General features: G+C 44.3%; 1 protein-coding gene across 2 annotated transcripts in view; it reads right to left on the reverse strand.

The window, feature by feature from the left end:
- PPP2R5C (protein phosphatase 2 regulatory subunit B'gamma) overlaps positions 1–17,113 on the reverse strand; it is a 178,403-nt gene extending 161,290 nt beyond the window's left edge. Inside the window, exons 1-2 of one of the 2 annotated variants that reach the window (XM_075926558.2) lie at positions 16,942–17,113; positions 14,352–14,417 (exon numbers count right to left, since the gene is read on the reverse strand). In XM_075926558.2, coding sequence (XP_075782673.1) covers positions 14,352–14,417; positions 16,942–16,968 — 93 coding nt within the window. In that variant the 5' untranslated portion in view covers positions 16,969–17,113. The remainder of the gene's footprint in view (positions 1–14,351; positions 14,418–16,941) is intronic. The other variant, XM_014571983.4, reaches the window with a different exon arrangement.
- Between the last annotated feature and the right edge of the window lie 9,690 nt (positions 17,114–26,803).

Raw genomic sequence — 26,803 nt, forward strand, 5'->3', positions numbered from 1 at the left:
GGGGACTGACTCCTACCTGCACATGTAGGAGTGCTCCAGCCCTTTCAGAAAACACACAATCATGAGCTCAGTTCCCTCTAAGCTGCACAGATATCCAATAAGCCCCACGCAGGGCTCAGGGCAAGCGCACAGAGCACCACTTCTGCCTGCAGCATGGTGCTGCTGTGACAGCTTTGGCTGGGCTAGCAGGGAGGCACCCCTCCTCCCCAGTCTGCAGCAGCTCCACGATCAGGCTGAGGGAGGAGGTGCCCGTACCAGGTGCACCTTCCATGGCCCCCATGCAGCCTAACCTGGACATGCCCCAGCTGGAGGATAGGCACTCCGACCAGCTGTCCACTGGAGCTGCAGCAACCATGGAAAGATGCTGTGATGAGTTCTCTCCTCCCCAGGCAGCCTGTGCACTGAACCCCTTATCCCCACCCCACCCCAGAGCCTGCAATTCCCCAGCCCTCACACCCCTGAACCTCCACCCTGCCCCAAACCTGAGTCCCCTTCCACACTCAGAACCTCTTTCCCCCCCACCACATGAATTTTGTTGTGTGCACCAATATGAAGGTGATGTGTCACAAATTGGTGCACATAATTTATTCCATTCAGGGTGGAACATTTTAGAGGGATCGCTGGTCATGGAATTGGAAAAGGGGCCTGCCCTGGATCAGGGGATGTAGTGCCAAGATAACAGTCAGGAGGACCTTGATAGAGTAAAAAGGGCAACCCTTGAAGTTTCAGATGCAACAAGTAATCCAGGATATCCTCCATCAAGGCTCGCTTGGCCCGAAGATGTGGCTCTAAGGCCCAGTATTTGAACCTTTTCCACTTTGCTAGGTACATTGCCTTGGGTTTCCTACTGTCAAACTTGATGAATGAAGGCTGAGCATGCTCTTCTGTCCACACAACTTTTCAACAGCCAAGCTGTCAGGTGCAGTGCTTCCAGGTTCAGATGGAGCAAGCTGCTGTGGTTCTGTGACAGATCCAGTAAGAGGCAGCGGAAGGGGAGCAGCTGCTTGCTGATAACTGCAATGGCATGATGAACCAGTACTAAGAGGATGACAGTACTAAGAGGATGACTCTTGCACACTCCCACTTGACCTTCACTGGGACCACATTTATCAATGACACCAGCAAAAAGGAAAACACGAGTGTGCCTCCATCCATAAGGTGTCTCAAAAGGAATCTCTCTCCATACCCTGGATGGAGAAGCCTGGGTGGACTTCCTGTTCTATCTACCTAAGTAGTTCCCCACCTTCAGAAAATACTCTCTACCTTCTTCTGAAGGAGGTGACAAAATGAGAAGGTCCTGCTGAGGTGATCTGCCCAGACATTCCTGGAGTAAGGGATATGGGTCTCAATCAGATGAACTGTGTGCACCACACACAAGTCCCACAGGCTGAGCACCTCTTGACAAAAGGCTGAGGATCTGACCTTCCCTGGCTGTTGATGTAGTACATCAAGGCAGTACTGGTTGTCAAAACCTTTCCTCTCAGGTGGGACAAGAACGCCTGGCAGGCCAGGTGAATTGTTCTGAGTTCCCTGACATTAACATGAAGGGCTAGGTCGCCCCATTCCCAGCAGCACTGAGTACTGAGCTTGCCCGAGTGGGTTCCCTTACCAGATTCGAGGCATCAGAATCCAAGGTCAGCGATGGGGATGGGACCATAAAGTGAACCCATTAGAGCACCAATTTGGGTTCCAGTCATCAACGCAGGCACAAAAGGATGCGTCTCAGTACCATGAACACTAGGTCCAGGTAGTGTCTGTTGGGCATATAGACCAAGGCCAGCCATTCCTGCAGTGGCCAAAGATGAAGTCACACATGACTGATCTCAAACACGGACAAGGTTATGTAGAGATAGACAGGTGTGGGCTGCAGTGAGCAGATGCCTTCCCAAATGGTAGATTTGGTCTGTCGTAGCCTAAAGCCATGCTTCTGAAAGGCAAGTTTTGGCCTGCGTGGAGTCAAGAATGTCCCCTAATGACTCTGTGTTAGATGGGCCTTAATGTGGACTTTTCTGTATTTATCAAAAGGCCCACGCGTGGCCAGTACATCGCACCAAGTTGAGGCTCTTCTGCACCTTATTCAGAGACTCACTCTTCATGAGCTAGTCATTGAAATATGGAAACAGCTGGCTGGACCCCTCCCTGCAATGTCTGAGGTAAGCAGCCACCGGTGCCACGCACTTTGTGAACGGCTTTAGAGTCAAAGAGTCGTGTTGTAAACTAGAAATGGCATCTTTCCACTACAAAATGGAGGCAGTGCCAGTGGCTTACGAATATAGAAATTTAGAACTAAGAACCTTAAGTTGTGAGAGATCCAGGGATGGTATAATGGAGGCCAGGCAAACCATGCGAAACTTCAACTTCATGAGAGATTTGTTGACATGGAACATGCCCAGGATGGGTCAAAGGCTATCTTTTGGGATTATGAAGCACTGGCAATCTCCTCCACAGCCACCAGACACAGGAGGTGCTCGACCTCCTTAACAAGGAGTTGCTTGTGAGAAGGGTCCCTGAAAAGGGACAGGGAAGTGTTATGTCTAAGTCCCATCAGCCTGATGTAACCTGCAACCAGACCAAGCATCAGGGAAAAAGGCACTTAATCCAAAGAACTGGTTAGGCAACGTTCAAAGGTGTCATCAAAACAAGCATTCCTGCCCTTCAGAATTCTTGGCATGGCCAGCCTATGCAGGCAAGCAGGAGGTAGAAGGGTAGCAGTGACTGAAGGAGGCTCCCCCCCCCCCCCCCCCCCGCAACCTGGTCTGAACTGAGACCGCCACAGCCTCAATGGCAAGGGCAGCCAGAACAGCTTATACACTGATTGTAGTATGTGGGATATCCAGAGAATGGTTGATGGCCTTGGTGGCCTTCATCCCATGCAATCTCATATCAGTTTGCTCCGAGAACAGATCATTCCCATTAAAAAGAAGGTCTTGAATAAACATCTGCATCTCCAAAGAGAGACCGGCAATCTGAAGCAAGGAGTTGTGCCTCACAACCATCCCAGATACCACCATCCTAATTGCCAACCCTGCCACATCCCATAACATCTAATGGGCACAGTGGGCTGCCAAGGGGCCTTCCTGCACCACTGACCAACTCCTGGGCCAGTGTTGTCACAGGGGATCCTTGATGGAGAGTGTCCCATAAATCAGAGTTAAAATGGCTGAGGAGGGCCTCTAACTGAAATTGTAGACTTGCAGTGGAATAAGTTTCCCTTCTGTACAAGTAGCATCTCTTGGCCTCCTGATTTTGTAGGATGGAACTGTCTCCTTTTTATTGGCAGTGGAGACCCCCAATGAGCTGAGGGGAGGGATGGTAGGGAGATATTCCAAGCTTCTGGTAAGCACAAAGTAATTTTTCTTGCCCCACTTTGAGATAGCAGGGATGGAGAAAAATGTCTGCCAGATGACCTTGGCAATATTTAGGACCCCTATGTGCATGGGTAATACAATACATGTAGGGGCAGAGGCTGGCAGGATGCTGAACAGAGCATTCTTTTACTCTGCCATCTCCTCCACTTGCAGGCCCAGGTTGTTAGACAACTGTCGGAGCAAGGCTTAGTGTTCACTGAAGTGTTCAGGAGTGTTGGCACTGGAGGGCTTATGACCATACATCCCTTTTTTCCCAGGACAGTCCTGGGCTTAAGGGTTGTGTCCCGATAAAGGCAGCAAATGTCCCAGAAAACCCAGTGGGATCCGACTACAAATAGCACCATCATTTCCACCCCTCTCTGGGACACCCTCGTAGACACCCAGCGCTAACACAGCACAGAAGCAATGTCCCGCCTCCACCTTGCACATAAGCAGCTCCCTTGCTGCTTCGCATGGGTACCCAGGCCCGCTGTCAGTGGCACACAGTGTCCGGAACGCCAAGCTCCCCTGCAGCTGTCTGGCATGCCCTCCCGTCTCTTCCCTGCTGCTGTGGGACTGCCTCTGCCACGTGCAGCTTCCAGCCCAGCCTCCTCTATCCACAGGCAGCCGCTGCTGCTGACTGAGGCGGAGGGGCGCTAGTTGGAGCCGATGAGCTGCTCCTCCGAGCTGCCAGCAGAGTCCCGGCACAGACCACACAGAGCGCTGCAGAGTGGGGTACGTTTGGGCTCTGCCAGTGTGCTCCGTGCACGGCCCTCTCACCTCGCCCCTTCACACTCCTCTGGAGGAGCAGCAGTGCACAGACCCGCTCGTACAGCCGTGCTCCACAAGCTGGGTCTGGAGGAATGGGGGCTTCCCCCTGTGCTCCTGCTAATGTGAACCAAAGCTGGTGCAGGGACTGCAGTAAAATTAGCACTGCGGGCAGCCCAGCTCCAGGCCCGGCAAGCAGCCCTGTCCTAGAAGTGTCTGGGGCTGGGGCTGGGGATGGGACAGCGGGGACTTCTGGGGCCTGATCACAGACTCCAGCCCTGTAAACTGGAAGGCAAAAGGTGGGGGTGGGAGAGGGACAGGGGAAAAGCTAGGGGGAAGGGGGCTGTGAGAGGAAAGTGCTTGTGCTGAGGGGAGGGGGGCAGGGCAGGAGAAGAAAGGGGAAGGCACCAACGGACAGGGTGGAGGAGAGACAAATGCCAGGGGACCAAGTGCAGACAATGAGGAAAAGGGCAGGAGGAGGGAGGAGAGGTGTCAGTGGGGGTGTGAGGGTGGAGGGGACAGGGTGATGCTGAGAGAGGAGAGAAGAGGGGAGGGGAGGGACATTGGGGGCAAGAGGTGGTGCTGGGAGAATGGTAGAAAGAAGGGGTGGGCATAAGAGAGGTGGGAATGGAGCAAGTCATGTGTGAGGGCATAGAGGTGCATGGGGGCACTAGGGCAGAGGATGGTGCGGGGATGGGTATCAGGAAAAAAGAGGGCAAAGGGGGCAGGGGCAGTGAGGGAAAGAGGAGGCACCAGGAGAGTGCTGGGGTAAAGGTAGGTGCAGGTGCCAGGGGATTCTGGGGGTGAAGCAGAAAGGCAGACACCTGCAAGGGTATGGGGGGAGACTAGAAACAAAGGAGAGAGGCATGGCAGGTGTGTAAAGGGAGATGTTAGGAGAAGGGATGAGGAAGGGTCGCTCACATGATCAGAGGGGAGCTAGAGGAGGAGTGGGCACAGGGGGGAGAGAAGGGCTGGTGCGGGGGGGGGGGGCAGGTCCCATGAGAGCTGAGGGCAGTGAGAAGGGCAGGAGTCAGGAGGAGGATGAGGAGTGGGGGGGCAGTAGGCACCAGGGGAGCTGATGGAGGAAACAGGGTAGCAAAGGGAAAAGGTAGAGGTTTATAAGGTATTTATTAATAATTTGGGTGCCACAGTGGCTCATCCAAACAAGCCACTTGAACTCAGTACTGGTGCACAACACAGAATTCATTCCGTGCATGGGAGGAAACTCTTAGAGAGAACACTTCCCCCACCCGAGGTAATGAGACACAAATTGGGTTAATGCAATTGCAGGATAGTTGCATGAGGGGGGTTGGGTTGGGGCCAAACGCATCCCTATTGGTATGAGGACGGTGGGAAAAGTTCTTGGGGGGGCTGTCACATGACACCTTTTAACTCTGGTCATGTGTCCATCTTGATCACGAGAGTGTTACCTGCAGAGACGGGGCGAATGGGGGTCAGGAGCGTAGTTAGTGGGGTCAGGAGTGTGGTTAACAGAGGTCATGGGGTGTGGCTAATGTGTCCCTAATTTTGGTTCAGAAAACATGGTCATCATACTTATGGGGGATGAGGAGGAAGACTGAACTGATGGTGCTTGCTGCTGCTTCTCCATGGAGGAGAATGAGTTGGGCGTAGGTGCCACCTCCTAAGTACTGAACATCAACAGTGCTCCCATACCGAGCCTGGTGCCAATAGTGCTGTTCCACAGTGGCGGCTGACTAGTGAGCTAAGGGTAACACCACAATGACTGGAACTTCAAGTGTTCAAACATGATCATTGAGAAGGCCACTGCCCTGATGCCACCATTGGCTCAGATGCCCAGTCTCATCACTGAAGTCAAAGCAACAGGCCAAAGCATCCCTTTGTTTCAGAGGTGCCACCTTCCAGGGACTGGAGGGACTATCGAGGCCTGAGCTTGCCTCAAGACCACAGACACTAGAGACAAGTGCCCCACATGAGGGGGCAGGTACTGATAGTGTGGCAGCAAGAAGATTGGAGGCAGGAAGAAAATAGTGCCAACGTGCTGGTGACCAGGAACAGTGCCAAGGCAAAGATGTCTGGGATTGCAATCAACATTAATAATAAGGGGACCAGTACGTTCCCATTGGTGAACCACATCCAGAGGATAGTAACCATGACCACAGAGCCAGAGACCAATGGTAAATCCCAGTCAATCTATCCAATGGTATCAGCATCCATCAGTTCAGAGGTGGATAGTCTGTGCCATTGTCTCAAGGGATCAGTGGTAGCCTTATTGACTGGCTTGCCCTCTTGTGGAGCCTTAGTAGAAGGCTGCAACACTGGTTGCACTGTCAGTGTGGGCAGAGCCCCGTGCTTCCATGGCGCCACGGTTTGCAGTGCCACAGTTTTCAGTGAACATTAAGCCTTGCTCCAACAGTGCTGTCAGCAGAAAGATCTGGCCAGTCCTGCTCACAGGAGGCTGTATCCCTAGCTAGAAATGGTTGATTGTGGGGCTCCAGTGGGGTCAGGCAATTTTGGGCAGGCTCTTTGCTCATTGTCAACTGGCCTTTTCTTGTTGAGGCTGGGGAGCAATATTTCTTTGCCCACTTCTTAGGTAGTGGCAACAAACTTTGCGTAGACGCTGAGGTGCTAAGCAATTCATGGTGGACTGGCTCAATATGCCAAGTAGAAAAATTCCAAAAGGAGAGCTTGAGCCTGATTTCTCTCAGCCTCTTTAAGCAGAGGGAGAGAAAGTTCTTATACGTCTGCCCCCTCTTTAATGTGTGCTTCTCTCAAGCACTAGATGTAGCTACCAGGCATAGAGCTGTTAAACAGGAATCACAAGGCTTAACGACTGGAGATCAGGGCATGCTCCACCAGGAGCAAACTAACACTGACTACTACAATTAACAGGTATTTAATGCTAAGGACAACTAAGTACAAACCTAAGGGCACAAATTCAAGATAAGGAAAACACCTGAAGTCCTTGACAAGCAAGGAAAGGAACGCCAACTGACCACCAAGAAGGAACAGAGAGGGCACAGGGCCAGCAGCGCCTAATATACCAGCATATTAGCACGGCACTAAAGGAGCCGACTATCAATATCACTAAGGCAAAAATCTCCCATGTAGGGATTTTAAAGTTTATTTTAGTAATCATGTAGCTGCACAAATTTTAATGGTTACATGGTTACTAAAATACTCCAAGGGTGGGGGCAGCAGCTAGCCCCACTCCTGTGGGACCCTCTGCCACTCCACGCTGTTGCCTTTGTATCAGAGGTATCAGCAAAGGGTGGCAGGGGGCTCCCCAGGAGCAGGGCCAATGGCTGATGCCCCTGCCCCTGGGGACTATGGAATAGCCACGTCACTGCTAAAATCTGATACAGTTACGCGACTATTCAATTACACACTATTCTAATATACCTAGTCAAAAGCAGTTCCTACCCTTGTAAATTTCTTGACTTACTTATTACTATTATATCAATTAAGGTAAAAAAAACCACAAATCACTGAAAGGCAACAGAATTAAAGGTATTTTCAAAATTAAAGACATTTTCTATATATAAAGAAAAATGTTTCATAAAACTCTGAAGTTGCCATATGTATGCTCATGAAAAAAATCCACTGAAAAAAATTAATGATTTATCAGTGCAGTCCACATTGCTAAGTCTTCTTAAAAATAAAGACGACCTTCCACAAAGTTCACGTAAGAAACTAATTTCCACTACTAGAAAAAAAAAACATACACTTTTAAGAAATTCACTCACAAATAAAGACAGACGTCTGATTACACGTTTGTGTCAGTAATCTTAATGAAGATTTCAGCATTTACAAAACATGCCACATTTTTGGGATAGCAATTAAAGCTTTCACTAAAAAAAAAAAAAAAGACCACTGAATGCTCATAGCCAAAAAACAAAAAAGGCAGAAACTATAAAAACATTAGTATTTTCTCATCACTTTGTGTGTATATGTGGGGGGGTGGGAGGGAGAGAAGGGAACTTTTTCTTGGTTCTTTTAGTATGTTGGAGAAGTCTTATTTTATTGGTCCTCAAGAGAATAAAGCACAATTTTGTAATTGGACTAATATTCTTGAGAGAAACGTGCTACTATTCTTCTCCATCCAGGAACCTGAAAGTTTGAAAAGTAAAACTTTCCGCAACTGTAAATTTCATGGCCTACAACTTCAGCATTTGAATTTACTCTATGTGATAGCAAATATACTGAGAAGTGATCAACGAGATAGCGGCAATGCAAGACCGAGTGTCAGAGATTGCTGGCCAGTATCTAACACACTTCAATAGTGCCCACAAAAGCTCGTGATCCTAGATAGATTAGATAAGATAGATATATTTTTAGTCTCTAAAGGATGTATGTACACAGCAGAGCTAAAGTTTAATTAAGCTATGCAACTTCAGCTACGTCAATTATGTAGCTTAACTCAAAATAGCTTAATTCGACTGCTGGCGCTGTCTACACAGCAGGAAGTTGAAGAAAGAACACTTCCCTTACTCCTCGTGAAAGGAGGGTTACCATGAGTGAGAGTAAGAAGTCTTCCAGCACAACATTATTTTGAATGTATGTTTTTTAATGGAGATATACCTATCTCATAGAACTGGAATGGACCTTGAGAGGTCATTGCGTCCAGTCCCCTGCCCTCTTGGCAGGACCAAGTACCATCCCTTGGTACTTGTAGTATAGACACGCACTATGTTATTTCAGAATGATGTCAATTATTCTGAAATAACACTGCTGCACTGACGCACTCTAAGGTACTACAGGATACTGAGCTAAATAGACCATTGGCCTGACACAAAATAGTCATTCTTCTCTGATGTTCAAGGTGAGAAAAAAATCCCAACTAACATACCACACTTACCATTTAACAGCTAGATAAATCTCAGAACGGCCTTTTTAAAACAAAGCCATCAGCCAAAGATAGCATTGCAAGCAAAGCGTACAGCAGACCTGGGCAAAATATGGCCTGTGGGCCACATCCGAACCTCCAAGCCACTGGATCCAGCCCGTGGACGCAGCAGAGAGCCCCAGGCAGGCTCCCCTGCTTGCCCTACAGCCCCTCACATCACTCAGAAAAGCTGCTGCAGGGCCATTTCTCTTTAAAAACTGAGAGCCCGAAGAAGGGGAGGAGACTTCAGGTGTAACTCCCACTCCCAGCTAATCCCATTTGTCTGCTTCTGGCCAGAAACTGGCCAATGAGAGCTGCTTGTCTGAACAACAGGCAGCACACAAAACACCATGCCCCCACTCCTTCAGCTCAGTTATTCACACAAGTGCATGGCTGTGCAGCTTGTGTAGACATAGAAAAGGCAGGCAGTAAGGCTGGCTGAGAAACTTTTTACGATTTACAAGCATTTAGCTCGGCAGGCAGTATGGGCTGCTGGCTGGTAAGTTTCGTAACCAGAGCCTACCTCTGGCACCCCAGCCCCCCCCCTTTCCCAACCCTCTGCCCCCCTTCTGCACCCAGACCCCCCGCCCCCAAGATCTGGCACCCTAATCTCCTGCCCCAGATTATAATCCCTAGGTTACAACCCAAACTTCTGCACCTCAGTCTCCTACCCCAAGTCACATTTCAAAGGAGGAATGCGTTAGTGCCTGTCAAGTAGCTGACAGCAAGTCAAGGTCAAACCATAGGTGACCAACAAAGCCAGAGAGTCTAGATTATTCCTGGCATTTCTAAAGTAAAAAACTTTATCTGTGTGTCACTGATTATATTTTTGCTTGTCAGAAAGAGCACAGTAACCATCAGATGATCTTGGTGGTCTAAGTGAAGCACGTTAGTTCAACATGTAATCAAAGTAAGACTAAGCATTGAATGAGCATGAATACTCAAGTACCATCTCACTATGTCAAAGTTGAAGTACATTTCAGGAGGCACAGTTGTTGTGGATTAGGCATAAAGTGGATTAGGCATAAAGTTAATAGACTAAAGACCTAGATTCTGATCTTCAGATAGAAAATTTTTGCACAACCTTAGGAAAATTGCTTCTCTTGTCCTCCATACATCAGTTTTACAAACTGGAAGATGGGAATAATGCTTACTCATAAATCACTGAGACCCACAGATGAAAAAAAATGCTATAAAAAGTCCAAATCATGTGTTCAGATAAGTGCTACAGAAATGCCTATAAATAAAATATTTGTGGGACATTGCTGCTTGTGTTGTCCCTGTTCTTTGAATAGAGGACTAGTTTCTAGTCCCTGCAATCTGGCATTTCTCACATGCATTAAATTCACTTGAAAAAACAACATATGCCAGTACATTTCTAAATCTGTTGGTGGTCTAGAGAAGGATGTAAATATCTCTTTATCTGAAACATCTATTAGCCAAAGATGGGTACTGAAATAAGGGTTGTACTTCAAACAAGCACTCCTTTTATGTTAAATTCTAGATTACCTACATGAAAAATCTCCTTCAGAATGTCTACTTTTGGGGAGAATTCAGAACACAAGCTACTAAAACAGCTTTATTGATAGAACCAAGAGTTCAGGTTTCCAAGATTCTTCTTGTAGCTTTACCTTGGAGACTGAAAATACTAAGTGCATCATATGTGCAGGCCACATTCTCGTCCAGTCCACATTCTTGTCAATGTACATTCCCCATCCTATTTTCTCCCTCTTCCACCACAAACAAACAAACAAACAAACAAAACAAACAAACAAAGACAACCACACTAATGAATTGTGACTATATTGCTCCTTCATAATAGGCAACACGAGGAGCCACATATAAAAGTGGCAGCATGTTTTTGCTCTGAAAAATTCACGTCAGGGAACTTTTTTTAAATGTAAAAGTAGTAACCCAGATCGAATTAAATAGCAAATCATATATTTATCCAGTCTGTCCATAGTAAAAGGTACTAAATAAGAAAATGAAACAGTGTAATAGCTTTACTCTCAGCAAAATTTGTCACTTAGAAGTGTCTTGAAACCCCACAGTAAGGATAACTAAGCTAGTGGTTCTCAAACTTTTGTACTGGTGACCCCTTTCACAGAGCTAACCTCTAAATGTGTCCTCCTTTATAAATTAAACACCTTTTAATATCAAACACCATAATAAATTCCAGATGCAAAGTAGGATTTGTGGTGGAGGCTGACAGCTCGTGACCAGTGTTCACCCTAAGGTGCATGCCTGCGCAGCCGTACACAAAAAATTCTAAGCCCGGCCACCTCCTTCATAGGGCTGCGCATCAGTACTCACCTTCCTGCTGGTCCTGGAAGGGGAGTGGCATGGTTCTACCATGGCTGGGGCTGCACGTTGGGCGAGTTGCTGCCTCCGGGGGTTGGGGCCACATGGCAGGCAGGCTAGTGGCTGTTGCCAGGATACTTAAGTTCCAATTCTGCTAGCAAAGATGTCTATGCTCACACAATCATACTGAGGTCCCTTTGCACATTGGGACCTTCCTTAATCATAGGTATGATGAAAAAAATTTACCTTTTTCTTACTCATTTGGAATTAGCCACTGCCAGAGATAGGATACCATACTAGATGAACCATTTATTTATTTCTGAACACACCTGAACAAGTGCACTTGACCTCAATATTGGTGCACAAGACAAAACTCACTCTGCTCATGGATGGAAAATCATAGAGGGAACACTGCTCATAACCTTCCCCACATATTAACCTCATTACCCTCTTAGGGCTCCCAACCCCTACATTAGGAACCTGTGAACTAAGCTAAAATCAACAAAGATAATAATTGACAGATATAGGTTTTATGTTTGCTTATATAAATAAAGTCCAACCCCAGTCAAAAGGTAACAATTCTTCAATGACTTCATATTAAGTTAAAGATATGGGGTCAAACCAATTTACAAGGGAAATTCAAACTATTAATAGGACTTACATCATCCGCTACAGATTTGATCTCATATTGAGGAAGCCATAGACGCTGAGTATTATTTTCCCTTGTCAAACTTCAAAACACAATTCAACATGAATTCATCAACCAGTACATTATGATTAGGTTACACAGCGGTTAGCTATAAATGAACTGACCATGATAATATGTATCTTTAGTACCTCTCTGTTCATAACAAAAGTGAAGACTCAGTGAAGCTCACCAGAAATCTAACAGTCATTTTTCAAGGTAAAAATAAAAATACATACTATTGCTTTGTGTTGCAGTTCTTAGGTGGGAATGGGAGGTCAGCAAAATATTCTTTTTATACAGCAAAGAAACAAATATTTGAACTAAGATATTTACAAACAAGGACATAGAAAAGCATAGAACAGTGAAGCAGTTTTTCAGGGTATGGTCTGGGTGCATGGAAGTTCCAGATGCAGAAGGCAGGGTTGAGGTTCAATGGACGGGAAAGCAGGAAACAACACGTAGGTGTGCGTGGAGCTTCCCGCAGTCAAGGAGCTATCAGGAGGCAGGTTTAACCTAGTCTCAGCTGTTCTTTGAAAGGAAAGACAAGTCCCATCACCAGCAGCCCAACTTGGACTATTAGCAGAGCCCAGCACAGAGTAGAAGTCATAGGTGGGGAATCCCATGTCCCTCCTCTGTAGTGATTTCTCTCTGCTGGCTCCTCTAGGTGCCTAAAATGACATGCCTGTGCTATTGGGGAGGGGTGCTTCCCTATACTTCCACATTAGAAAATAATTTTTCTGTAGGCAAGTAAGGAAATCTGTGGGGGACTTTAACTTTGCAAGCAACATTCAATTAGTCGATAAGGGCACCTCCACTTTTGAAATATAGTAGGAGCCCTGTCAGCTCTTGCTACATTTCAAAGGTGGAAGCGCTACAGGGAGCACGGGGCCAGCAGGGGATTGCTTCAGTCCCCTGCTCCCTGCGGCCCGCCTGCTTTTGAAATGTTCTTGCTATATTTCGAAAACAGAAGCGCCATCAGTTCCCCACTACTCCCTCTCCCCACTTTCCCGAGACGGTGCTGGGAAGAGTTGGTTTTTAAGCAAGCTTCCCACAGCACCGGTTTCTGCTCCTTCCCTGTCTTCCTCTCTCTGATAGAAGCAGCAAAGGGGCAGAGCTAAAGATGTTAAGTAACAGTTATTTTACTAGTCAAGTAGTCAATGGACTTTCCCTCAACTACTCAACAGGCACTTCCACATTCCTCCTTTGAAATGTACGAGAGCCCCATAGGGCTCTCGTACATTTCAAAGAAGGAATGCAGAACTCCGCATGCAACCGGGGCCAGCAGGAAGTCCTGCTGACTCTGGGCTGCACACAGTTTGCCAACTTTGAAATGTACAAGAGTCCCCAGCTGACCACAGCTCAACATGGCATTTCAAAGTGGAAGCACAGCACAGAGCATTTTCTCAGAACCCGGAATCAGCTGGAGACTCCCCAGCTGACCATGGGTTTTGCAGGGCATTTCTCCAGAACCTGGGGTTAGCTGAAGACTCCCCAGCTGATCCCAGATTCTGCAGAAATGCTGCACTGGAACCCGAGAATCAGCTGGGGAGTCCCTAGTTCAGTGGTCCCCAATGCAGTGCCTGCGGGCGCCATGGCACTCGCTGGGGCATTTGTGGGCCCCCACCAACAACCTGGGCCGGTCCCGCCCCACGGGAGGTGCCAGCCCCAGGTACACAACACGCACCAGCGCCGGGTGCGCGGCGCTCGGGCAGCCCCAGCCCCGGGGCACATGCGGGCGCTCGGGTGCACAGCGCTCGAGCAGCGCCAGTGCCGGCCCCAGGAGCATGGCTCGGGTGGCGGCGCCAGCCCCATGGCGCTCAGACGGACCCAGCCCCGGGTCACATGCCGGCGCCCAGTGCAAGGGCATCCCCGTCCCCTGGCATACCTCCAGACGCGCAGGCCTGCCCCCCGGGGCGCCCGGCGTGTGAGTGGCCCTGCCCCCCGGGAGCCTCTAAAGGTTGGGGACCTAATTGATCCTGGGCTACATGCGCAGCAGAAGTACCACCTCGTCTCTCCCCCCTTTACTGCTTTCATTTGATAGAAGATGAGGAGGGAGGGGGAAATCAACAAGTCCTTAACATCCTTTGGTGGTGCGACTAGTTGAGTCGACTATCGGATAAGCACATGCTTACAAGATAGTTGACTAGTCACTTACATCCCTACATCAAGGACCAACCATAGTTGGCTTCATTTCATTGCAAGCACTTTTCAAAAGTTGTATGCACCTTTTTAAAACATCTTTTCTCTGTCAAAGTCGTCCTAGTGGTTTCCAAAAAACCAAACAGCTACCATCTAAGTTATATCAATGTGGGAAAGATTATACTCTTGAAAAGTGTTCTTTGTGAGAATAGTTGAGTAGACCAGATGCTATGACAATAATTACCTCATGTTCTTGGTTATCTTGTCCATCTTTACCACTTTTTCCACTTTTGCCCAATTTTGCAGGTTCCTGAAAATTAAACATTTGTAAGTTTTTCCAGCATCAAGCTTAATTTCAAACAGAATCAAATACTTTTTCAGTCAAGTAACTGATTGACCAGAGATCTGCATGAAAATATGCATTACAGAAGATTAAAGCCTAGAAATGTAATTATACAATTACAATTTCAGTCTTAGAAATTGTACAAATTCTCACACCTTCAAAATACTTTAAAAACAGTAGTTATTCCTCACAACATACCCATAAGATTAATTCATGAAAATTGCTTAAGAAAACTAAGGCAGAGTGCAAACGGTATGCACAAAGGCACAGTAAATCAGCCTTGATCTACCCTTTATTTTTAGCCTTTAGTGTAGCTCTGAATCCAGGGTAACCTGTTCTAGACCAAGCCATGGTATACAGCACTGTACCATGCCTATACAGATGTTTCCATCTATGTAACTGCAACAGCAGCTAAAAACCCAATGTTAAAACTGGGTCTATTACTAGGAATGTAAAATTCTGATTAATTGGCAAATTGAATAATTGATGAATATTTGATGCAAATTGCGATTAGCCATCCCCCACTGGCCCATGTTCCCTGCAGCATTTCAAAGTGGAACCACCGCACGGAGCCCAGGGTCAGCTGGGGACTCTGACAGAGGCAGCAATGGGGGGAGGGGAGAAGCAACTAGTTGTTCACATCCCTATCTGTAACCCAAGAGTTTCTCCTCACTATGAATGATACACTGAGACCAAATCTACACTGGCACTTTACAGTGCTATAAATTTCTGTCTCAGAGGTGGGGAGGGGGAGAGGAAAAAAAAAACCACACACACACACACCCCTCTGAGCACAGCAAGTTAGAGCACTGTAATGCACCAGTGTGATACAGCACCTGGAGCTGTGCTCCCTGCACTGTTAGCTTACTCTTCTCACAGAGGTGGTTAACAGAGCGCTAAAAAAGAGCTCTCCCAGCATTTATGCCATGGCCACACTTTCAATTTAAAACACTGCTGTGACTTCACTTTAAGTTGTTTTTAATCCAACGCTTTATCTACATTTAACACCTCCTATTTCTCTCACTACATGATAAAGGAAATAAAAGGAATACAAACATTAATGGTCTACAATTTTTTGGATCAATGCAGCATTTGTATTTTAAGGCACAAAAAACAACAACATCATAAGACAGATAAATCCACAAGCAAATGATACTAAACTGATGTGAAATTGCTTAAAGGGTTTGCCTGAAATCAAAGATGTAGAGAGAGCTATGTAGTGGAACAGGCACAGAATGGGAGTCAAGAGCTCAGTTCCACTCCTGGCTTTAACACCAAACAGAAGCGGGTAATTCACTAATCATGCAGTCGATTGAATTTTTATCAACTACACAATTAACGGATAAGGGAGGTTAAAGCTCCCAGCTCAGGCTGGGTATGGGAGCTACTTCTGCTGTGGCTCTGCAGTTTAAATGTAGTAAGAGCCAGGTGGGCAGACAGCCCAGCCCAGCCCCTGCTCTCGCCAGGTATGGGACCTACTCCCACTATGGCTTTTCAGTTTAAATGTATTAAGAGCCAGGCTGTCTGCTTGCCCACCCCACTCTTATTACATTTAAACTGCAGAGTCGCAGTGGGGGTAGGTCCCTCATTGCGGCTCTGCATTTAAATGCATGTAGTTGATAGCATTAACCAATAAGCTTTTGCCTATTAGTTAATTGACTATTATATCCCTCTACTCCCACTTGTCCTGATCTCAGTATGTAAGCAGCTTCCATGTAAAATCAACAGCAACAACGAAGTCTCCAATGGACTTCATGGACTCTAGAGAACAACTCCCCTTTTGAGGTAAAAGCTCTGGTTGGGCTGCTTTGCCATGTAAAGCAAGTCACTACATCTTTGCCTCAGTTGCCCTGTTTGTAAAACGGGACCAGTTTTATCACACTGGGGAGGAGATGGATCTATGAATGCAGTTTCAAGCAATGGGATATGGAAATTAAAGCAACAGAGTAAAGAAACTCAGGAAAATGCACTGATGCCAACCTTAAGAATAACCTCCCCTCCCCCAGAGACCTGCCCCGCTTTAAAAATACCCCTTCCCACACAAAGCAGAGATACCCACCTTGACCCAAAATTAATAGCTCGCCTCTCACTCCTCGATAAAAGCCACCTCCCGTTACTCCCGCCCCAAGCCATTACCCTTTCACGCCCCCAATAAATCCCCTCTGCCTCTCCGCCACGAACCCCAGTCTCTCCCCACCCCAACAGGAGTGAGTCGGGCCCCAGGAACTGGGCGAAAAGAGGCAGCAGCGGCTGGGCTAGGCCCACCGCCCACCCACGGGGAGAGTTTCCCCGTTCCTCGCCGCCTCCCACAGGGAGCACCCCGGAGTCCCTCGGCAGCCCGCCCCGCCGCCTGAGCGCCCGCCTGTCTCCCCCGCGGCCAGGACCTGCCCAGCTCTCCCGGCGCTCGCCGCCCCTCAGCGGCTCTCCCCACGGCCCCTCTCCCGCAGGGGCCTGGCCCCGGGCCCTCCGCGCCCCAGCCGGGCTGACTCGCCTTCTCCTTCTTGTTTTTATTCGGCATGGCCGGTCAGTTGGGCGCCCGGGCCGGGAGCGGCGCAGCCTCCTGGGGTCCTCGCTCCGACTCCCCCGCCCCGCTCAGGCGCTTCCCCCTCTCAGGCTCCCAGCGGCGGCGGCGGCGGCAGCAGCCTTAGCTCCGCCCGGCCGAGCCGGGACGCCGCCTCGGCATTGGCTGTCCCCCGTCACGTGGGGCCGACGTCCCCCCCTCCCCTCTGTGAGCCAGGGGGCGGGGTCGTCTCTATCCCGGCGGCGGCTGGGGGAGTTGGTCGTGCCTGTGGAGCGGCCTCCTAGCGGGGTCGCCCCAGCCTCGCGCCTTCCCGCATCTCTCCTGCCCCCGCGGCTCAGACAGAGCAGCCCCCCTCGCAGGGCCCGGGGCAGAGTCGCTTCTCCGGCCCAGCCCGGAAGGAGGGGGAGCCCCGGACTAAAGCCGTAGCCAGCGCCTCAGGCAGAGCCGTTTCCCCGGGACGCAGACATCGCCCGATGGGCCTGTCTTTGGGGCTCACGTAATGCCCTTGGCCAGAAGCACAGCCCGCGCTCGCCCAGCTTCGCGCAACGCCTGGAGATAGGCTGAGGATTCAGTTGCTCACGGGAGGGCTGCTGTGGGCTCCGTTTTTCCAGACTTAGATCTTGACTTCAGCAGAAGGCGGCCTAAGACCGGCTCCCCTATTGATCATCATAGAGGCTGAAGATGCTCAGCGTCTCTCGGGCTTAGATACCCCAGCATGTGATCACAGTTAACCCATGAGGAGAAGGTGCACTCTGCATGGGCGATAGCCTATATTAAATGTATTACATCTTAAAAAACAAATTGTCTAGTAGCTCCTTAAAGACTAACAAAACATGTTGATGGTATCATGAGCTTTTGTGGGCACAACCTGAAAAAGTAGGTTGTGCCCACAAAAGCTCATGATACCATCTACATGTTTTGTTAATCTCTAAGGTACTACTAGACTATTTGTTGTTTTTTAAGTTTTTCCTGTTACAGACTAACTTGGCTACCCCTCTGAAGCTATTAAATTTATTATCTTTTCTCTTTCAGTGGAGCTTTTATGTTGGATGAAACGTGCATTATTCTGTTAGACCCACCTCCCTGCAAAGATTATAGTTTGAAAATGAACTACTTTTTGATCCATCCAAGTGAAATATAAAAGAACCATCAGAACGAAATAGAAACAAATAATTTTAATACAAATCCTCAACAAGTGAACATCTTTTCTTGTTTATCTTAAAATTATTGTATTACCATAGTGCTTAGGAGCTCTGCTCAAAGACTGGACTTAATTGTGTGAGATATGTTAAAGCTACAGAACAAAAAGATGATTCCTTCTCCAATGAGCTTACAATTAATGCATAAAACAAAGACAACAGGTACAGATAAGGAGTACAAGAAAGCATATCAGTCTTGTTGTAAATTTTTTTGTTGGCTTTATAGAAAAAGAATTTGAAGGACAATTTTGAGGGGGAATCGTGGTAACTTTACAGATATTTATGGAGAAGCATGGGAGAAAGTACTAAGGTGTTAAGAGAAAAAAGGGTGAGGCTAAGAAAAGGGTCTTTGTAGTATAAAACTGAATGGAAATGAGTCAAGGCCAGAGAGACAAGCGTTGTAATAACCAAGATGCAAGAGGAAAATGTAAACAAGTTTCAGCTGTATGAATGGATGGGAAGAACGTGTTGTAAAATATCCAACTAGAATTTTGTCAGATGTTCTGTTGGCTGAGAAAAAGTAGAAGAAAGTTTAACCCACAGAATAATGTCAGAACATGTCTGTAAACCTGGAATGACAGTGCTTATTCATCTGTCATTATAGTACTGCTATCAAGGGTTAGTAAAATGTACTAGATGCTTAGAAGCCAGAGGCAGTATGAAAGGTTTAAAGACCTTTACTCACTCCCAAAGACTGAGTACCACAGGCAACAGAAGCTCAGACCTCAATTCTAGTTGCTGGGATTCCTAATAGCAATTTCACATTTTGTAGCATGCAAAGTCAAAAAGATGGCAGAGCATCCATTAAAATTTGGAAGGTTGTCTTTGTGACCACCAGGCTAGAAACCTTTATTTTGTGGAAAGTCTCATCTTCCCTCTTGTTCTACTTGTTATAGAAAGCATCTCATTCACTAGTAACAGTTAAGTGACTCGATTTTTCCAGATCTAGTATAGTGTGTGTGCAATAATCAGTGGGCTGAGGTGGTTGATAAAAGATAAATTCTATTTGTTCTAGTGACTTCCTGAACTGTGAGACCAAACAGTTGATTTATATATTCACCATAACATTAAAATGAAAAACTTAAAAAACAACAAATAGACTACTAGCACCTTAAAGACTAACAAACAAAACATGTAGATGGTATCATGAGCTTTCATGAGCACAGCTCACTTCAGATGACCGGAGTATTATTAGAAGTCCAGATCCAATAATAAATCTAAAATGAAACTATTTCTAATTGTACTAATAAATCACTATGAGAGCAAGTATTTTGCTATCAGTATGGGAGTGACTATGCAAAAAAGTTTATTTAATTTTAATATATGACTACACTAGTATAGCTATGTTAATGTCTGAGCATGCCCAGTATAAACTAGATGTTTCTGAAAGCCACAACGGATTACTGAATTACAAGTTGCTGCAGTTAACTCTTGTGCCTTCACCTCCAATCCACATTCTGAATGCTTCCTAAACAGTACAAACAACACCATTTATTAGAATATACATAGTAAATAGTTTAAACTTGCAAAATAATGCATCAAAATCTAGCTGTTATAAATTACTGAAATTTAAGAATGAGTTGATATTGGACTAGAATGTTCAGTATGCTACCGAGGAAGCAAGTTTGCTCATCTAGTCCTGCCCATCTTTACTGGGCATTCCATTATTTTTTTTAAATCCCTTTTCTTAGGACTTGCCTATCCCCAGAAGCTTCACAGATTTAAGTAAAGATGTGATGTAAGTGCATGCAAAATCATAGCAGCAATCCGCCCACTCATCAAGGATTAGAGGTTCTGGTGAATAATTATCATTGCATGCTAGCACACATTGAACCTCAAACCGACCATTCCCTCTCATCATGCACTCAGATCTCCTTGGATTTCTATCGTGCAGTTCCAAATGAAGAAAGGATCAACTCAATCACCAAAAATATAAAGCTGAAACAGATACTTTGAACAAAAAATTTCTCTAAACTTATGCTTCAGTTGAAGCTGCCATATCCTGTCCCTAAAAAGTGATCAAGAGTGCTAAACCACTTTATCAATGCTGAGCATCTAGAGCCCATAATAAAACCCAGCACCATGCACTACAAAGAATTATCATCCTACTTTGCCAAAAAGATGACCCGCTTTTGGGAAGGTATCTCAAACAGCATGGATTTACTACCCTTAAACAAATTAGAGGTCAATAATTCTTCGGGTGTATCCTTAAATTAATGTCTGGGTACCAACACCCACTGAATCCTATTTATAAATCTTATTTATAGCCATTCTCTAGTAAGGCTCTGTCCTGCTGACATGGTCTGCTGTGCTGTAAAGGTTAAACAGTAATTTATTCAGAGCTATCTACAAATCAAACTCTCCTAGAGGAAATCAACAATAGCCTAATTTCAGAACTGCACTAATCATAAAACATATCAGTGCAACTGGATTGTTATAAATGATAAGATAGATTCATAGATTTTAAGACCAGATGGAACCATTGTGACCACCTGCATAAAAAGACCATAGAACTTCATAAGAACATAAGAACGACTGTACTGGGTCAGACCAAAGGTCCATCTAGCCCAGTATCCTCTCTGCCGACAGTGGCCAGCACCAGGTGCCCCAGAGAGGGTGGGCCGAAGACAATGAACAAGCAATTTGTCTCCTGCCATCCCTCTTCAGCCTCTGACAAACAGAGGCCAAGGACACCATTTTATCCCCTGGCTAATAGCCTTTTATGGACCTAACCTCCAGGAAATTATCTAGCTTCTCTTTAAACTCTGTTATAGTCCTAGCCTTCACAGCCTCCTCTGGCAAGGAGTTCCACAGGTTGACTCTACGCTGTATGAAGAAGAACTTTCTTTTATTAGTTTTAAACCTGCTACCCATTAATTTTATTTGGTGTCTTCTAGTTCTTCTATTTAGGGAACTAATAATTAACTTTTCTTTATCGGCCCTCTCCACACCACTCATGATTTTATATACCTCTATCGTATCCCCCCTCAGTCTCCTCTTTTCTAAACTGAAAAGTTCCAGTCGCTTTAACCTCTCCTCATATGGGACCCGTTCCAAACCCCTAATAATTTTAGTTGCCCTTTTCTGAACCCTTTCCAAGGCCAAAATATCTTTTTTGAAGTGAGGAGACCACGTCTGTACACAGTATTCAAGATGTGGGCATACTATAGTTTTATACAAGGGTAGTAAGAAATTCTGTGTCTTATTTTCTATCCCTTTCTTAATAATTCCTAGCATCCTATTTGCCTTTTTGACCGCCGCTGCACACTGTGTGGAAGTTTTCAGAGAACTGTCCATGATAACTCCAAGATCTCTTTCCTGATTTGTCGTAGCCAAATTAGCCCCCATCATACTGTACATATAGTTGGGGTTATTTTTCCCAATGTGCATTACTTTACACTTATCCACATTAAATTTCATTTGCCATTTTGTTGCCCAATCATTTTGTTCCCTGTATTAATTCCTCCTTCAAGTTCAATAGGGTACATCTAAACAGCACCCTTACCTCGAAATAAGCTATGCAATTTGCACTACGCAGATCGTGTAGCTTAATTTGATGTTATTTCAAAATAGCTTATTTTGAAATGTGGCACTGTCTACACAGTGCCAAATTTTGAAATAAGGCACTATTTTGAAACATCCCTTATCCCTCGTGCAATGAGGTTTACAGGGACGTTGAAACAGCGAAACCATTATATTTCAATATAACACGCTTGCTCTTAAGATTCGGAATAGTTCCATTGCGTAGACGTAGCCTACTTGACCTGAATTACAGTATATCTTTTTGCAAAACATCTAATCTGGATTTTAAATTTTTTACTGATGGAGAATTCACCACAACCCTTGTTAAGTTGTTCCAATGATTAATTTACCCTCAGTTTTTATCATTTCTCTTATTTCTAGTCTGAATTGTCTAGCTTTAACATCTAGCAATTGGTTCTTGTTATACCTTTGTCTGCTTATCCAATTTCTATTTCACACATAGATATTGTAATCCAGTCACTACTTAACCTTCTCTTAGATGAGCTAAATAAATTGAGCTCCTTAAGTCTCTCACGGAAGGCATGTATTCCAAGCCTCTTTTCTTTCCAGTGACTCTTCTCTAAACCCTCTCCAATTTACCCAACATCCTTTCTGAAGTATTTATACCAGAAATGATCACAATGGCCCAATAGCCATCACCTCCCTATTTCTACTCAATATTCCCCTATTTATTCATCCAATGATTGCATAAACCCCTCTTGACCACAACATTGCAGTAACAACTCATATTTAACTGATTTTCAACCATGATCCCAAGTCTTTTTCAGGATAAGTTTCCCAGGATACAGCCTCCTAGTCTGAAAGTATGGCTTCTAGCATAAGAAATAGCCAAATTGAAATATATATTATTTGCATGCACTCATCTTACCAAGTGATCCAGACTGCTCTGTTTCAGTAACCCATCCTCTTCATTATTTACCATTCTTCCTGGCTTCAGCTACACTGCCGGTTTTGCTGGCAGTGAGTATGCAAATGAGGCATGGATTAGCATATTGCAGTGTCTCATTAGCATAATTTATTCAAGCCATTTTTGCGCAAAGGGCATAAGGATCTTGCACAAAACGGGGTTTCTGTGCAAAAAAACCTGTCCAGACTACTTTTTTCCTGAAAAAACAGCTTTCCTAAATTATGCAAATGAGGTGCATTGATATGCTAATCCACACCTGATTTGCATACTCACCACCGGCAAAACCATCAGTGTAGACGTAGCTTCTGTGTTTATGTCATCATCAAACTAATTTTATGTTTTCTTTGCGGATAAAAAATGTTAAATAGTATAGAACCAAAAACTGATCTGTTGGGCAAACCAGCTAGATCAGGACTACTCAACTTTGGAAGCCCTGGGGGCCACAATGATACTCACAGCACATGCTGAGGGCCGCAACTTAAGTGTGATTGCATATATATGCAAATATATATCCAAATAGCTTCTTTCACACTGACAGGCATGAATACGAAGATTAAGGCAAGACTACACAACACACAGGCCCCATTTAAGTCAGTTCTGCTGATATTAATAAAATGCAATATTTACCCGATTTCCACCCATATGACAGCACTTTTAATGAGCAATGACAATCCAGGAATTTAACAACTAAAATGCATATCAACAGAAGACCGTTATATTGACTACTTTTTTGTTAAGCCCCAGATAAACCCAGACCACACTGTAGGCCGCAAACAGATGGGCTGCGCATGGGCCGTATGTTGAGTAGCCCTGAGCTAGATGATGATTCTCTATTTGCAGTTACATTTTGAGACCCGTCAGTTAGCTTTTAATCCATTTAGTGTGTATCATGTTAATTGTATATTTTTCTAGGTTTTTAATAAAGAAATTGTGCAGTACCAAGTTAAATGCCTCACTGGAGTCTAGGTATATTATTATTAACACTATTCACTTATTATTAACACTATTCACTTTATCAGCCAAAGTTGTAATTTCTTTAAAAAAAGATATCAAGTTAGTGTGACAAGATCAAATTTTCTGAAGTCCACACTGATTGTCTTTAATTATATTACCATCCTTTTATTTTGTATTCACCAAATTTCTTATCAGCTATTCTCATATCTTGCCCAGAATTGATGTTAGACTAAAAGGCCTATCATGATCTGGATCATTCTGTTTACCTTTTTAATATTGGCACAACTGGATAATTCTGCTTACCTTTCTTCAATTATTCTGGAGCTTCCCTTGTAATAAAAAACTTCTTGAAAATCAACCTTAGAAGTCAAGAAAACTTATTGGCCAGCTCCTTTAAAACTCTCAGTGTACGTCTATATTGCACGGTTATTTCAAAATAAGCTATTCCGGAATAGTTATTCTGAAATAGATTATTTTGAAATAGCATGTCTATACCTCCAAGTTAGTATGAGGGAGGCTTCCCTAATTGTAGATGTGCTATCTTGATTTAAAGCCCCAGGAGGCACTGGGGGGAATAACTTAGATTGGCCCTGGTAAGGGGTTATTTTGAAATAGCAATAGTGGCGCGTGTACACATGCCTTATTTCAAAATAGCTATTTTGGAATAGGTGTTATTTCTCATAGAATGAGGTTTACATATTTCAGAATAAGCCGTCAGTTATTTCAAAATTATTTCAAAATAACAAAATGGCTCGGTAGACACATTGTTATTTTGAAATAATGGTGCAGTGTAAACGCACTCTCAGATGTAAGTTATCCAGCCATGCTGATCTTTAGTAGCTACCTCTAAACATCATCCTCAGTTACTGTTGGAATGGATAGTATTTCATCAACATATGATATCAATACATCACACATACATAGGGACAAACTATCATGAATAAAACCGGTACAGTGCCAAACCTGGTATATTGAGTAACTGCATATCTTTTCTCCTTTTTTTTAATGCAATTTTGACTGGTCAACAATGACAATGGTGTGTAAGTATTACTAATTTTACTTTTTATATGCAAAATTTAAATAGGAGCTTTTAAAACAAATTAAAATTTTGATATAAAAACAAATAACTGACACTATCCTTCTGATATGCTATAGATTTCTTTGGAAGTGGTTCAGACCTGGTCTTTATCAATCTTAAACTTTTCTTTCTTTTACTCCCTCCTTTTTAAACTATGAAAATTCAATTAAGATTGAAAAACTGTACCTTTTTTTCCCCACAGAAAATGTTGAACAGTATTTTGAAGCCCTGCAGCACTATGATGTAAATTATTCATGTAATCAGAATGTTTAAGAGAATGTCTAACTATTGGAATATTTTACCCTTGCTATTAAGCTTTTCACCTATCCCTGAATAACTAGGTCCACATAGGTGGTGATGAACATAGAACTGGAAATAAGATCATAGTTCACATTTGTGCCGAATGTTGCTGTAATAACCATGTATCCTGTTTGAGAACAATATTGGAATATCCGAGGTACTATCTAAATGCTCTCTTGTATAGGAATCATATTATTATCAGCTACCTATTGCCTGTGCCGATTAATAAACTTGTTTCTGGACTCCTATATGGCCTTCTATAATGGAACTTCAGCCACCCTCTCCTGACTCCAGTAAATCAGTCATTTGTTCTTATGTGGAATATTGTATGTAATACCAGTCACCCCCATTACAAAAAGGATATTGTATAACAAAAGGGAGTTTGAAGAAGTGTATTAAGATCATGAGAAAACTTTTCCATGAAAAGAGATTGAAAAGTTTGGGGTTGTTTACCTTAAACAGGATATAAATAAGAAGGAACATGTCAGAAGTATGCAAATAACAAATGGATAAAGCAGCTAGGGATATTTGTAGTACTTTAGGTACATCAGTTGACATTGTGCCTCAATGAAACAGCTGAAAAATTTGGCAAATGCAAGACCTTCCTTCATGCAGTTTGACTGAATTATTTAGTGTAAGTAAATCATAACATAAACTATGCATATGGGAAAGAGAGTGCATTTTGAGGGAAAGATGGTTTGTAGGAAATCTGTTTTTTTCATGTTTGTTAGATATATTTTTGATAATTGCTTGTGTTTTTATTAATATAATAAGTCAAAATATTGAAGATAGGAGATAGCAGAAGTTAAATAAATCTAAATAAAATAATTCTTTTTCTTAAATTCTCCTGATGTGCCTAGCTGTGTGAGGGTGTAAGGCAGATTTTATTTTTAACATGTTATTTCATTTTGCTTTTTGTTACTACTTGAATATTCTTACTACTAGTATATGTTTCTGTGAGATTTTCTGCAATATTTTATTTAATTCCTGTTTTTTTGCTGTATCAAGCAAGATAAATGTATTGATATACTGCCTTCATCACCTCCCCTGTCAAAAGAAAGCTTAATTTTATGTCAAATGATACAAACCGGTAATCATACAGGTGGTTAGATTCCAGAATTGTGACTTTTCTGTCATCTTTAAATTGGTACTTGTGCACAGCTATTCCATAGCGCAGAATTATCAAGAGTTCCAATTAATTGTACCTCCTGCTGATGCTGTGTTGAGATTTTCTTCTTTGGCACATTAAAGATTTTTTTAAGGACTGACAAAAAATTGCTAAGGCAGCCAAAGTCCACAGATGTTTTCATTCTACTTTGGAACAATTGTAAGTGTTCTCTCTCCAGCCTAAAATTTGTCTCTGCAGCTGCTAGTCTTCAAGCTTACTATACAGCTGTGTAGGCTATTCCTTATTCTGAGGATGTGTCTACTTCTCACAATTATACTGGCTATACAAGTCTGCTCCTTTCTAACAGCCCAAAGTCCCTGATTACTTTTGCCAGCATCAGGCAACGAGGACATGGGCAGTTTAGCCTAGTGATTAGAGCCAGTGTCAAATCTAGTGATAGGAGCAGATGTTGGGAACTGAATGTCAGAAACCTGGAGCTACAATCAGAGCTGGAGGCAGTAGCCATGATCCCATCTGTATCTCCCCATTGGAGGTTTGGGGTGGGATAGTTTCTGCTAAATAAAACTTTTTTCTGCTTGAAGTATTTTTCCTAATGTTTAAAGAATTAAAATCTGATTTTAAATGTGTGTGATTAATGAAATCCATTTCCACTGAAAAACCTAACCGAAAACAAAAGACACTAATGTTTATTTGCTTATGAAACTGGAAATTGAAATTAAACA

The sequence above is a fragment of the Pelodiscus sinensis genome, chromosome 5 (genome assembly GCF_052426305.1).
Source record: "Pelodiscus sinensis isolate ZL-2025 chromosome 5, ASM5242630v1, whole genome shotgun sequence".
Classification (NCBI taxonomy): Eukaryota; Metazoa; Chordata; order Testudines; family Trionychidae; genus Pelodiscus; species Pelodiscus sinensis.